The 15782-nt window shown below is 40.9% G+C and overlaps 1 protein-coding gene across 1 annotated transcript in view; it reads right to left on the minus strand.

The window, feature by feature from the left end:
• The window catches only part of TBL1XR1 (TBL1X/Y related 1), a 465261-nt gene that overhangs the window by 17828 nt on the left and 431651 nt on the right, over window positions 1-15782 (minus strand). Inside the window, exons 12-14 of the mRNA XM_053710155.1 lie at window positions 10362-10489; window positions 10117-10282; window positions 9654-9755 (exon numbers count right to left, since the gene is read on the minus strand). Coding sequence (XP_053566130.1) covers window positions 9654-9755; window positions 10117-10282; window positions 10362-10489 — 396 coding nt within the window. The remainder of the gene's footprint in view (window positions 1-9653; window positions 9756-10116; window positions 10283-10361; window positions 10490-15782) is intronic.

The following is a 15782-nucleotide window of genomic DNA, read 5'->3' on the forward strand; positions in this document are numbered from 1 at the left end:
TTGTAATACTTATCGATAAGAGCTAACAAACCCTTTTTGTCTACAATCCAAGTCACCAACACTAATCTACATTTCCTCTCATACTTTAATTAATATGTATAGTGTTAGGTTAATTACTTCTGAGAGAGGTCTTTATTGCTGCACTGTATACACTATATGCACGGCTCTATAGAAGGGAGTTACCCCTTTTAATATTGGATTGGTATTTACTATGTTCTTATATTTCCTATTTATAACCCCTAACCTTCTCAGGACAAATGAGTCTTTGATAGTTGAGGCTACTTTTGCCTCTTAGGGGTCAGAGCTTATCTTTTAGAGCCCAACCTGGGAACCTGCTGTCTGCGGCCGAGATGCGGGTCTCCAGGAGTCCATATTATGATGGTGCATTGAGGGTTATCGACTAATTCCCGTTTATTGGCTGACATAGGGTAATAGCTAACTTTCATCCACATATGTCCTGAATATAAAGAGAAAATTTTAAGTCTAAAGATTGTGGCATCACCCTATACATGTGAATTTTAACTAAGTCAGCATTCCTGTTTATTTGGTTTCTAGCTACATGCCACCCCTGTGCCATATAATCTTTGCCTTTTTTAGGAGTAATTCTTACCATATATACTCTGCCCCCATACTAAAAGACAAGTTTATTACCTTACCAGATTAGTGTTTGACTACTAGCCTCATACTTCCTTTTATATCATAGGGAAATAGTATAATGAATGACCTTAATGTTTGTATTATTTATTCTGAATATGCGAAGGGATATCACAAGATAGGTATGTTGCTGTTTCATTAGAAGTGTTCCCTTTGGTGCTATATTTACTTATATTTCTTATTTATATCAGTATATCACAGTTGTTTTTCATAAAGTTATCATATTATTTCAATCCTTAGGCCCAAGAGTGGCCTATTTGTTATTTTATCTCCTCCTTAAAGTCCCCCAGCATGTTTATAATGCAGTTCAGGAGGTCCAAGAGAGACCTTGTTAGTTCTTTGGGGGAAACAATTTAACTCCATATTATATATAATTATACTTCAGGAGGTCACTTTATACCAGAAAACCGAGGTTCATTGCTTATATTGTACTTATATCTTCAAGCAATTTGTATGTTAAAGGACATTGTTCTACGGTGATTACCTAACTGACAATTTTGTGTTTTGTTTGACGTTTTGTGCAATAACTTGCTTGTATTGCTTATTTTAGAACCTCAATAAAAAAATAAACAAAAAAACCCCAAAAACACAGGAATGAGACTTTATTAAGAAAGGAGAGTCTTCCAACGCATCAGTCCTCCATCGCTAGCGCGCTTGGTTAGACTAACTTTATTTATTAAAAAGGCACCTTTATACCACCAATGGCCGGGGCACTCACCACCTCCTAGGACCCGGACTACAGAAACCGCTACCTCTTCTGCGCCCCAGTTCAACAGGAAGGATAGATAACCACACTCAGTCACATGGAATGCCTGGCAGGACCGCCCCTGCACTAGGGAAAAACGTGCCAAAAAATGGCCCCCAAAGTTTCTGCAAGTAACCTGAAAGTTTCACACATTGCCAGAGCCTTGCACATAATGCAGCAATGACACAAACAATATCATGTATAACCCCCCCCCCCCATTCAATAATCCTCCTTCCAGGAATATTAACCCTTGATTCTGTAAAGATAAAAAAAGGCGCCACACTGTGACCCTGTCTTCTATGTTATTATTAATAAAAAAATGAAACGATCTTACCAGAATCTACACCGTGGAACAGGAGCATGGCCCTTCAAGTGTGACAGGTTAGTAGCCTCGCTCCTGACATGGACTTGAGTGAAGAAAGCAGGCAGCAAAAGTCGTCAACGCCGATTGCTTATGGAGCTGTTAATATGAGTCGAGATGGTTTCGCTGAAAGGCTCTCCCTGCATCTCCGGACTCTAGCTTTCGCCCAGGCTCTCACTGAGAGGCTGACAGGACTACTTAAAACTCCAGTCCCAAGAGTACTACTCTCTATAAGCGACTACTCCAAAACTCTGGAACTCCTCTGCCATCCTCCTGTGACGAAAGCCAAAGAATGACTGGGGGATGAGGAAAGTGGGGGGAGGTATTTAAGCCTTTGGCTGGGGTGTCTTTGCCTCCTCCTGGTGGCCAGGTTCTTAATTCCCAATAGTAATAAATGAAGCCGTGGACTCTCCTCCCCTTTAGATGGAAAAGGTCTCGATAAAACGGCCAAAAACTACATACAGCTGAGCTAAATCACATAAGGATCTGCATATATTTTTTCAGACATAAGAGCACATTTTACCCTATTGCTGTTAAAGGGATACTAAACACAATTTTTTCTTTCATGATTCAGAAAGAACATGCAATTTTAAGCAATTTTCTAATTTAATCGTATTATCAATTTTAATTAATTCTTTTGCTATCTTTATTTGAAAAAGCAGTAAATCTAAGCTAAGGAGCCGGCCCATTTTTGGTTCAGCACCCTTGATAGCGCTTGCTGATTGGTGGCTACATTTAGCCACCAATGAGCACACGATACCCAGGCGCTGAACCAAAAATGGGCAGTTCCAATGCTTACAATCTTGCTTTTCAAATAAAAACAGCAAGAGAATTAAGAAAAATTGCTAAAAAGGAGTAAATTAGATAAGTTGCTTAAAATTGCATGCTCTATCTGAATCATGAAAGAAAAATGTGGGTTTAGTATCCCTTTAATATCCACAACACTGCCAAAAATCTTCACATATAAGATTGGGCCATATAATTATTTTATTTAAAATTAGCAAACCTAAGTATCCTCACTTACTTTTCCCCAGAAGTGCTTTGTATACATTGTTACCAATGCACCAGGGAACTCTGGGGAAGATATGCAAATTAGATATACAATATCTCACTCTTTGCTTCATAGTTCTGTGCTTAAAGGTAAGGTGAAGTTAAGCAAACCCCTTAATGCCATCTTCAACTTCATTTAAAATCAGCCCTAGTTTCATTCATCGTTCAAATAACTTATTTAATTACCTTCTAATTAGCCGACAATATTAATTTTTCCTCCGCCCGCCTTTTTCTTGACACTCTAGTTCTATTTGATCCTTCAATGATCGCTTCCCTCCCCCTGGGGGGGTGTCAGCCCATCCATTACAATGTCACTTGAGTCCCAAGCGCATGCATTAATCAAGAATCATCCTACTTCTTGGCCGTGCTCGTTCATGAGACGCGCATGCTCTCTGTGACTTTTCTTCCACTTCTGCTTACAAAAACAGAATTTATGTTTACCTGATAAATTACTTTCTCCAACGGTGTGTCCGGTCCACGGCGTCATCCTTACTTGTGGGATATTCTCTTCCCCAACAGGAAATGGCAAAGAGCCCAGCAAAGCTGGTCACATGATCCCTCCTAGGCTCCGCCTACCCCAGTCATTCGACCGACGTTAAGGAGGAATATTTGCATAGGAGAAACCATATGGTACCGTGGTGACTGTAGTTAAAGAAAATAAATTATCAGACCTGATTAAAAAAACCAGGGCGGGCCGTGGACCGGACACACCGTTGGAGAAAGTAATTTATCAGGTAAACATAAATTCTGTTTTCTCCAACATAGGTGTGTCCGGTCCACGGCGTCATCCTTACTTGTGGGAACCAATACCAAAGCTTTAGGACACGGATGAAGGGAGGGAGCAAATCAGGTCACCTAAATGGAAGGCACCACGGCTTGCAAAACCTTTCTCCCAAAAATAGCCTCAGAAGAAGCAAAAGTATCAAACTTGTAAAATTTGGTAAAAGTGTGCAGTGAAGACCAAGTCGCTGCCCTACATATCTGATCAACAGAAGCCTCGTTCTTGAAGGCCCATGTGGAAGCCACAGCCCTAGTGGAATGAGCTGTGATTCTTTCGGGAGGCTGCCGTCCGGCAGTCTCGTAAGCCAATCTGATGATGCTTTTAATCCAAAAAGAGAGAGAGGTAGAAGTTGCTTTTTGACCTCTCCTTTTACCGGAATAAACAACAAACAAGGAAGATGTTTGTCTAAAATCCTTTGTAGCATCTAAATAGAATTTTAGAGCGCGAACAACATCCAAATTGTGTAACAAACGTTCCTTCTTTGAAACTGGTTTCGGACACAGAGAAGGTACGATAATCTCCTGGTTAATGTTTTTGTTAGAAACAACTTTTGGAAGAAAACCAGGTTTAGGACGTAAAACCACCTTATCTGCATGGAACACCAGATAAGGAGGAGAACACTGCAGAGCAGATAATTCTGAAACTCTTCTAGCAGAAGAAATTGCAACTAAAAACAAAACTTTCCAAGATAATAACTTAATATCAACGGAATGCAAGGGTTCAAACGGAACCCCCTGAAGAACTGAAAGAACTAAATTGAGACTCCAAGGAGGAGTCAAAGGTTTGTAAACAGGCTTAATTCTAACCAGAGCCTGAACAAAGGCTTGAACAACTGGCACAGCGGCCAGCTTTTTGTGAAGTAACACAGACAAGGCAGACATCTGTCCCTTCAGGGAACTTGCAGATAATCCTTTTTCCAATCCTTCTTGAAGGAAGGATAGAATCCTAGGAATCTTAACCTTGTCCCAAGGGAATCCTTTAGATTCACACCAACAGATATATTTTTTCCAAATTTTGTGGTAAATCTTTCTAGTTACAGGCTTTCTGGCCTGAACAAGAGTATCGATAACAGAATCTGAGAATCCTCGCTTCGATAAGATCAAGCGTTCAATCTCCAAGCAGTCAGCTGGAGTGAAACCAGATTCGGATGTTCGAACGGACCCTGAACAAGAAGGTCTCGTCTCAAAGGTAGCTTCCAAGGAGGAGCCGATGACATATTCACCAGATCTGCGTACCAAGTCCTGCGTGGCCACGCAGGAGCTATCAAGATCACCGACGCCCTCTCCTGATTGATCCTGGCTACCAGCCTGGGGATGAGAGGAAACGGCGGGAACACATAAGCTAGTTTGAAGGTCCAAGGTGCTACTAATGCATCCACTAGAGCCGCCTTGGGATCCCTGGATCTGGACCCGTAGCAAGGAACTTTGAAGTTCTGACGAGAGGCCATCAGATCCATGTCTGGAATGCCCCACAGCTGAGTGACTTGGGCAAAGATTTCCGGATGGAGTTCCCACTCCCCCGGATGCAATGTCTGACGACTCAGAAAATCCGCTTCCCAATTTTCCACTCCTGGGATGTGGATAGCAGACAGGTGGCAGGAGTGAGACTCCGCCCATAGAATGATTTTGGTCACTTCTTCCATCGCCAGGGAACTCCTTGTTCCCCCCTGATGGTTGATGTACGCAACAGTTGTCATGTTGTCTGATTGAAACCGTATGAACTTGGCCCTCGCTAGCTGAGGCCAAGCCTTGAGAGCATTGAATATCGCTCTCAGTTCCAGAATATTTATCGGTAGAAGAGATTCTTCCCGAGACCAAAGACCCTGAGCTTTCAGGGATCCCCAGACCGCGCCCCAGCCCATCAGACTGGCGTCGGTCGTGACAATGACCCACTCTGGTCTGCGGAATGTCATCCCTCGTGACAGGTTGTCCAGGGACAGCCACCAACGGAGTGAGTCTCTGGTCCTCTGATTTACTTGTATCTTCGGAGACAAGTCTGTATAGTCCCCATTCCACTGACTGAGCATGCACAGTTGTAATGGTCTTAGATGAATGCGTGCAAAAGGAACTATGTCCATTGCCGCTACCATCAACCCGATCACTTCCATGCACTGAGCTATGGAAGGAAGAGGAACGGAATGAAGTATCCGACAAGAGTCTAGAAGTTTTGTTTTTCTGGCCTCTGTCAGAAAAATCCTCATTTCTAAGGAGTCTATTATTGTTCCCAAGAAGGGAACCCTTGTTGACGGAGATAGAGAACTCTTTTCCACGTTCACTTTCCATCCGTGAGATCTGAGAAAGGCCAGGACAATGTCCGTGTGAGCCTTTGCTTGAGGAAGGGACGACGCTTGAATCAGAATGTCGTCCAAGTAAGGTACTACAGCAATGCCCCTTGGTCTTAGCACAGCTAGAAGGGACCCTAGTACCTTTGTGAAAATCCTTGGAGCAGTGGCTAATCCGAAAGGAAGCGCCACAAACTGGTAATGTTTGTCCAGGAATGCGAACCTCAGGAACCGATGATGTTCCTTGTAGATAGGAATATGTAGATACGCATCCTTTAAATCCACCGTGGTCATGAATTGACCTTCCTGGATGGAAGGAAGAATAGTTCGAATGGTTTCCATCTTGAACGATGGAACCTTGAGAAACTTGTTTAAGATCTTGAGATCTAAGATTGGTCTGAACGTTCCCTCTTTTTTGGGAACTATAAACAGATTGGAGTAGAACCCCATCCCTTGTTCTCTTAATGGAACGGGATGAATCACTCCCATTTTTAACAGGTCTTCTACACAATGTAAGAATGCCTGTCTTTTTATGTGGTCTGAGGACAACTGAGACCTGTGGAACCTCCCCCTTGGGGGAAGTCCCTTGAATTCCAGAAGATAACCTTGGGAGACTATTTCTAGCGCCCAAGGATCCAGAACATCTCTTGCCCAAGCCTGAGCGAAGAGAGAGAGTCTGCCCCCCACCAGATCCGGTCCCGGATCGGGGGCCAACATTTCATGCTGTCTTGGTAGCAGTGGCAGGTTTCTTGGCCTGCTTTCCCTTGTTCCAGCCTTGCATTGGTCTCCAAGCTGGCTTGGCTTGAGAAGTATTACCCTCTTGCTAAGAGGACGTAGCACTTTGGGCTGGTCCGTTTCTGCAAAAGGGACGAAAATTAGGTTTATTTTTTGCCTTGAAAGGCCGATCCTGAGGAAGGGCGTGGCCCTTACCCCCAGTGATATCCGAGATAATCTCTTTCAAGTCAGGGCCAAACAGCGTTTTCCCCTTGAAAGGAATGTTAAGTAGCTTGTTCTTGGAAGACGCATCAGCCGACCAAGATTTCAACCAAAGCGCTCTGCGCGCCACAATAGCAAACCCAGAATTCTTAGCCGCTAACCTAGCCAATTGCAAAGTGGCGTCTAGGGTGAAGGAATTAGCCAATTTGAGAGCATTGATTCTGTCCATAATCTCCTCATAAGGAGGAGAATCACTGTCGACCGCCTTTATCAGCTCATCGAACCAGAAACATGCGGCTGTAGCGACAGGGACAATGCATGAAATTGGTTGTAGAAGGTAACCCTGCTGAACAAACATCTTTTTAAGCAAACCTTCTAATTCTTTATCCATAGGATCTTTGAAAGCACAACTATCCTCTATGGGTATAGTGGTGCGTTTGTTTAAAGTGGAAACCGCCCCCTCGACCTTGGGGACTGTCTGCCATAAGTCCTTTCTGGGGTCGACCATAGGAAACAATTTTTTAAATATGGGGGGAGGGACGAAAGGAATACCGGGCCTTTCCCATTCTTTATTAACAATGTCCGCCACCCGCTTGGGTATAGGAAAAGCTTCTGGGAGCCCCGGCACCTCTAGGAACTTGTCCATTTTACATAGTTTCTCTGGGATGACCAACTTGTCACAATCATCCAGAGTGGATAATACCTCCTTAAGCAGAATGCGGAGATGTTCCAACTTAAATTTAAATGCAATCACATCAGGTTCAGCTTGTTGAGAAATGTTCCCTGAATCAGTAATTTCTCCCTCAGACAAAACCTCCCTGGCCCCATCAGACTGAGTTAGGGGCCCTTCAGAAATATTAATATCAGCGTCGTCATGCTCTTCAGTATCTAAAACAGAGCAGTCGCGCTTACGCTGATAAGTGTTCATTTTGGCTAAAATGTTTTTGACAGAATTATCCATTACAGCCGTTAATTGTTGCATAGTAAGGAGTATTGGCGCGCTAGATGTACTAGGGGCCTCCTGAGTGGGCAAGACTCGTGTAGACGAAGGAGGGAATGATGCAGTACCATGCTTACTCCCCTCACTTGAGGAATCATCTTGGGCATCATTGTCATTGTCACATAAATCACATTTATTTAAATGAATAGGAATTCTGGCTTCCCCACATTCAGAACACAGTCTATCTGGTAGTTCAGACATGTTAAACAGGCATAAACTTGATAACAAGTACAAAAAACGTTTTAAAATAAAACCGTTACTGTCACTTTAAATTTTAAACTGAACACACTTTATTACTGCAAATGCGAAAAAACATGAAGGAATTGTTCAAAATTCACCAAATTTTCACCACAGTGTCTTAAAGCCTTAAAAGTATTGCACATCAAATTTGGAAGCTTTAACCCTTAAAATAACGGAACCGGAGCCGTTTTGAACTTTAGAAAGTCTTTTCTAAGTATCAGAGCTCCTCTCACATGCGACTGCATGCTCAAAAACAAGTGCGCAACACCGGCGCGAAAATGAGGCTCTGCCTATGCTTTGGGAAAGCCCCTAAAGAATAAGGAGTCTAAAACAGTGCCTGCCGATATTATTAAATCAAAATACCCAGATAAAATGATTCCTCAAGGCTAAATATGTGTTAATAATCAATAGATTTAGCCCAAAAAAAGTCTACAGTCTTAATAAGCCCTTTTTGAAGCCCTTATTTACAATCGTAATAAACATGGCTTACCGGATCCCAGAGGGAAAATGACAGCTTCCAGCATTACATCGTCTTGTTAGAATGTGTCATACCTCAAGCAGCAAGAGACTGCTCACTGTTCCCCCAACTGAAGTTAATTGCTCTCAACAGTCCTGTGTGGAACAGCCATGGATTTTAGTGACGGTTGCTAAAATCATTTTCCTCATACAAACAGAAATCTTCATCTCTTTTCTGTTTCTGAGTAAATAGTACATACCAGCACTATTTCAAAATAACAAACTCTTGATTGAATAATAAAAACTACAGTTAAACACTAAAAAACTCTAAGCCATCTCCGTGGAGATGTTGCCTGTACAACGGCAAAGAGAATGACTGGGGTAGGCGGAGCCTAGGAGGGATCATGTGACCAGCTTTGCTGGGCTCTTTGCCATTTCCTGTTGGGGAAGAGAATATCCCACAAGTAAGGATGACGCCGTGGACCGGACACACCTATGTTGGAGAAATAAGAGTATACATCGATCGCGGTCTAAGTGAGTGCAACTTCTTGAATAATAGTTCATTGAATACTTTGTATCTCGTGAAAGTCACACATGCGCAGAACAAAATTTGGTCGTGCACGAGCTTTCAGCCGACGTAGAGAGCGGGTGGGACCGCTCTCTAAGAGGAACCAGGGAAACACGGAAGTTCATGCTGGGAGGAGTCGGCAAGGAAACTATACTAAAATTAAAAATAAAATATAATCAAAAGTGAAGCTTGGACAGTAAAATAAACTTAGCAAGTACTTTTACATACTAAAGAAGAAGGTTTTGGGGTATTCACAAACTCAAAACTTTACCTTTACTTTAACCACACCAATCCCCTTAATGGGCTAGAAAAGTGTGAGATATTGTATAACAATGTATATGGTAACAATGTATACAGAGCACTTCTGGGAAAAAGCAAGTGAGGTACTTGTCTAGATTTTGTAATTTTCTATACAATAATTCTATGGCTCTTACTTTTATGAAATGGAGGATTTTGATCTCATGCTTTTATCTCCACCATAACTCAAATGAGTATTGTTTCATATCAAATCAGGAAACATTACATGAAATCCAACAGCACCACTTTGAATCAATGTTTATTGAACATCACAAAGTACTTACTGAACCATCTGACGCACTTGCTCCGACTTTGTCCCCTGCTGCATTCCAACAAACCTCAAAGATTCCCCCTGTTCCCCGATAGCTGTGAACTAATGCACCCGTCTAAAGTAAAGTGAGAAAATATACATTACTTTATACAACACATATATTGGCTAACAACAATTGTCTTCCAGTGGATCGTTAGAAGTTCTGTTAAATTGACTTTAAAAGACATGGTCATAAAAATATAAATTTCCAGAATGGGTGAAAGTTTCTCTAACACTGTTTCTTAAACAGGAGGTCATGACCCCCTCTACCAGGGGGTTCCTTAACATTTTTAGGGGTCCACACAAGATTTGATAATGTACTTTACACAGGGGCAACATCTGCTCTTCTAAGCTGCAATTACTGACTAAACAAAAACAGTGAAGTAATGAGGTAGAAGGAATAGGAGGATACTGCTGTGAAAAAAAACACAACATACCTGTGTATTCCAGATGTGTACACATTTGTCAAATGAACCACTGGCCAAGTACCGGCCATCAGGACTAAAGGCTACACTGTACACAGGTTCCTGATGTTTTGTTAATGTGTGAATGCAGATTCCTCTGTCTACATCCCACAATCTTACTGTAGAATCAAACGACGCACTGTAAAATAAAATGTGTCTGTCACTGTATAAAACAGCATTAATAAAATTATTAAAAACAAAAGGGAAAAATAATTTACCTTGCCAGCATAAGATTAGCATTTGGATTATTTGTCCCTGGCCCAGTAGGGCTCCATTTGATGGTATAAATCTCTTTGTTATGTGCTTGCAAGTCATGAACACAGTTATCTTGCTTCATACTCCAGATCTATAAAAACCAAAAAATTATTGTAGTATAAAAATATGTAAGAAAAATCACATATAAATAAGATAAATGCATAAAGACATTCCCTTATTTTGTTAGCTTTTACTTTAACCTTTTTAATGGCAGCCAACGTACCCTGTAGAGTCGACCACTGTCTGTTGTGCTTGCCACTGTTGGTGAGACGCATGCAGATACAGCCTTGTACAAGGCAGTGCACTGACACTAAGTTTAAAATATGTCTATTAAATAGAATTTTCATGCTTTCAAAACATTCATTTTGCATAACAATCATTTGCAACGAAAATACTTCAAGGACCCATTTAAAGTGACATTAAAAATAAAAACATAATTTATGTAAGAACTTACCTGATAAATTAATTTCTTTCATATTAGCAAGAGTCCATGAGCTAGTGACGTATGGGATATACATTCCTACCAGGAGGGGCAAAGTTTCCCAAACCTTAAAATGCCTATAAATACACCCCTCACCACACCCACAAATCAGTTTAACGAATAGCCAAGAAGTGGGGTGATAAGAAAAAAGTGCGAAAGCATATAAAATAAGGAATTGGAATAATTGTGCTTTATACAAAAAAAATCATAACCACCACAAAAAGGGTGGGCCTCATGGACTCTTGCTAATATGAAAGAAATGAATTTATCAGGTAAGTTCTTACATAAATTATGTTTTCTTTCATGTAATTAGCAAGAGTCCATGAGCTAGTGACGTAGGGGATAATGACTACCCAAGATGTGGATCTTTCCACGCAAGAGTCACTAGAGAGGGAGGGATAAAATAAAGACAGCCAATTCCTGCTGAAAATAATCCACACCCAAAATAAAGTTTAATGAAAACATAAGCAGAAGATTCAAACTGAAACAGCTGCCTGAAGTACTTTTCTACCAAAAACTGCTTCAGAAGAAGAAAACACATCAAAATGGTAGAATTTAGTAAAAGTATGCAGAGGACCAAGTTGCTGCTTTGCAAATCTGATCAACCGAAGCTTCATTCCTAAACGCCCAGGAAGTAGAAACTGACCTAGTAGAATGAGCTGTAATCCTTTGAGGCGGAGTTTTACCCGACTCGACATAGGCATGATGAATTAAAGATTTCAACCATGATGCCAAAGAAATGGCAGAAGCTTTCTGGCTTTTTCTAGAACCAGAAAAGATGAAAAATAGACTAGAAGTCTTTCGGAAAGACTTAGTAGCTTCAACATAATAATACAAAGCTCTAACAACATCCAAAGAATGCAATGATTTCTCCTTAGAATTCTTAAGATTAGGACATAATGAAGGAACCACAATTTCTCTACTAATGTTGTTAGAATACACAACCTTAGGAAAAAATTCAAAAGAAGTTCGCAACACCGCCTTATCCTGATGAAAAATCAGAAAAGGAGACTCACAAGAAAGAGCAGATAATTCAGAGACTCTTCTGGCAGAAGAGATGGCCAAAAGAAACAAAACTTTCCAAGAAAGAAGTTTAATGTCCAAATGAATGCATGGGTTCAAAAGGAGGAGCTAGAAGAGCCCCCAGAACCAAATTCAAATTCCAAGGAGGAGAAATTGACTGAATGACAGGTTTTATACGAACCAAGTCTTGTACAAAACAATGAATATCAGGAAGATTAGCAATCTTTCTGTGAAAAAGAACAGAAAGGGCAGAGATTTGTCCTGTCAAGGAACTTGCGGACAAACCTTTATCTAAACCATCCTGAAGAAACTGTAAAAAAATTCTCGGAATTCTAAAAGAATGCCAGGAAAAATAATGAGAAGACACTAAGAAATATAAGTCTTCCAGACTCTATAATATATCTCTCTAGATACAGATTTACGAGCCTGTAACATAGTATTAATCACAGAGTCAGAGAAACCTCTTTGACCAAGAATCAAGCGTTCAATCTCCATACCCTTAAATTTAAAGATTTGAGATCCTGATGGAAAAAAGGACCTTGCGACAGAAGGTCTGGTCTTAACGGAAGAGCCCACGGTTGGCAAGAGGCCATCCGAAAAAGAATCCGTCCATGCTGGAGCTACCAGCAGAACAAACGAGCATTCCTTCAGAATCTTGGAGATAACTCTTGGAAGAAGAACTAGAGGCGGAGAGATATAGGCAGGATGATACTTCCAAGGAAGTGATAATGCATTCACTGCCTCCGCCTGAGGATCCCGGGGTCTGAACAGATACCTGGGAAGTTTCTTGTTTAGATGAGAAACCATCAGATCTATTTCTGGAAGTTCCCACATTTGAACAATCTGAAGAAATACCTCTGGGTGAAGAGACCATTCGCCCGGATACAACGTTTGACGACTGAGATAATCCGCTTCCTAATCGTCTATACCTGGGAAATGAACCGCAGAGATTAGACAGGAGCTGGATTCCGCCCAAACCAGAATTCGAGATACTTCTTTCATAGCCAGAGGACTGTGAGTCCCTCCTTGATGATTGATGTTTGCCATAGTTGTGACATTGTCTGTCTGAAAACAAATGAACGACTCTCTCTTCAGAAGAGGCCAAGATTGAAGAGCTCTGAAAATTGCACGGAGTTCCAAAATATTGATCGGTAATCTCACCTCCTGAGATTCCCAAACCCCTTGTGCCGTCAGAGACCCCCACACAGCTCCCCAACCTGTAAGACTTGCATCTGTTGAAATTACAGTCCAGGTCGGAAGAACAAAAGAAGCCCCCTGAACTAAACGATGGTGATCTGTCCACCACGTCAGAGAGTGTCGTACAATCGGTTTTAAAGATATTAATTGAGATATCTTTGTGTAATCCCTGCACCATTGGTTCAGCATACAGAGCTGAAGAGGTCGCATGTGAAAATGAGCAAAGGAGATCGCGTCCGATGCAGCAGTCATAAGACCTAAAATTTCCATGCATAAGGCTACCAAAGGGAATGATTGTGACTGAAGGTTTTGACAAGCTGATATCAATGTTAGACTTCTCTTGTCTGACAAAGACAGAGTCATAGACACTGAATCTACCTGGAAACCTAAAAAGGTTACCCTTGTCTGAGGAATCAATTAACTTTTTGGTAAATTGATCCTCCAACCATGATCTTGAAGAAACAACACAAGTCGATTTGTATAAGAGATTCTGTTAAATGTGAAGACTGAGCAAGTACCAAGATATCGTCCAAATAAGGAAATACCAATACCCTGTTCTCTGAATACAGACAGAAGGGCACCGAGAACCTTTGTAAAAATTCTTGGAGCTGATGCTAAGCCAAACGGTAGAGCCACAAAACTGGCAATGCTTGTCTAAAAAAGAGAATCTCAGAAACTAAAAGTGATCTGGATGAATCAGAATATGCAGATATGCATCCTGTAAATCTATTGTAGACATATAATGCCCTTGCTGAACAAAAGGCAGGATAGTCCTTACAGCTACCATCTTGAATGTTGGTATCCTTACATAACGATTCAATATTGATAGATCCGGAACTGGTCTGAAGGAATTGACCTTCTTTGGTACAATGAAGAGATAGAATAAAACCCCAGCTCCTGTTCCAGAACTGGAACTGGCATAATTACTCCAGCCAACTCTAGATCTGAAACACATTTCAGAAATGCTTGAGCCTTTGCTGGGTTTACTGGGACACGGGAAAGAAAAAAATCTCTTTGCAGGAGGCCTTAACTTGAAGCCAATTCTGTACCCTTCTGAAACAATGTTCTGAAACCAGAGATTGTGAACGGAATTGATCCAAATTTCTTTGAAAAGAACGTAAACTGCCCCCTACCAGCTGAGCTGGAATGAGGGCCACACCTTCATGGGGACTTAGGAGCTGGCTTTGGGTTTCTATAAGGCTTGGATATATTCCAAAGTGAAGAAGGTTTCCAAACTGATACAGCTCCTGAGGATGAAGGATCAGGCTTTTGTTCCTTGTTGTGATGAAAGGAACGAAAACAATTATTAGACCTAAATTTACCTCAGATTTTTTATCCTGTGGTAAAAAAGTTCCCTTCCTTCCAGTAACAGTTGAGATAAAAGAATCCAACTGAAAACCGAATAATTTATTACCCTGGAAAGAAAGGGATAGCAAAGTAGACTTAGAAGACATATCAGCATTCCAAGTTTTAAGCCATAAAGCTCTTCTAGCTAAAATAGTTAGAGACATATACCTGACATCAATTCTAATGATATCAAAGATGGCATCACAAATAAAATAATTAGCATGTTATAGAATAAAAATGCTATGAGAATTATGATCTGTTACTTGTTGCGCTAAAGCTTCTAACCAAAAAGTTGAAGCTGCAGCAACATCCGCTAAAAATATAGCAGGAGTAGAGACAGCCCCATTAACCTTAGGGATTTTGTCCCAAACTCTAATCTGTCAGATGGCACAGGATATAATTGCTTAAAACGTTTTAAAAGGAGTAAATGAATTACCCAAATTATTCCATTCCCTGGAAATTACTTCAGAAATAGCATCAGGGACAGGAAAAACTTCTGGAATAACTACAGGAGATTTAAAAAACATAATTTATGTAAGAACTTACCTGATAAATTCATTTCTTTCATATTAACAAGAGTCCATGAGCTAGTGACGTATGGGATATACATTCCTACCAGGAGGGGCAAAGTTTCCCAAACCTCAAAATGCCTATAAATACACCCCTCACCACACCCACAAATCAGTTTAACGAATAGCCAAGAAGTGGGGTGATAAGAAAAAAAGTGCGAAGCATATAAAATAAGGAATTGGAATAATTGTGCTTTATACAAAAAAATCATAACCACCACAAAAAAGGGTGGGCCTCATGGACTCTTGTTAATATGAAAGAAATGAATTTATCAGGTAAGTTCTTACATAAATTATGTTTTCTTTCATGTAATTAACAAGAGTCCATGAGCTAGTGACGTATGGGATAATGACTACCCAAGATGTGGATCTTTCCACACAAGAGTCACTAGAGAGGGAGGGATAAAATAAAGACAGCCAATTCCTGCTGAAAATAATCCACACCCAAAATAAAGTTTAACAAAAAACATAAGCAGAAGATTCAAACTGAAATCGCTGCCTGAAGAACTGTTCTACCAAAAACTGCTTCAGAAGAAGAAAAGACATCAAAATGGTAGAATTTAGAAAAAGTATGCAAAGAGGACCAAGTTGCTGCTTTGCCGATCTGGTCAACCGAAGCTTCATTCCTAAACGCCCAGGAAGTAGATACTGACCTAGTAGAATGAGCTGTAATTCTCTGAGGCGGAATTTTACCCGACTCAACATAGGCAAGATGAATTAAAGATTTCAACCAAGATGCCAAAGAAATGGCAGAAGCTTTCTGGCCT

The sequence above is a fragment of the Bombina bombina genome, chromosome 4 (genome assembly GCF_027579735.1).
Source record: "Bombina bombina isolate aBomBom1 chromosome 4, aBomBom1.pri, whole genome shotgun sequence".
NCBI lineage: Eukaryota > Metazoa > Chordata > Amphibia > Anura > Bombinatoridae > Bombina > Bombina bombina.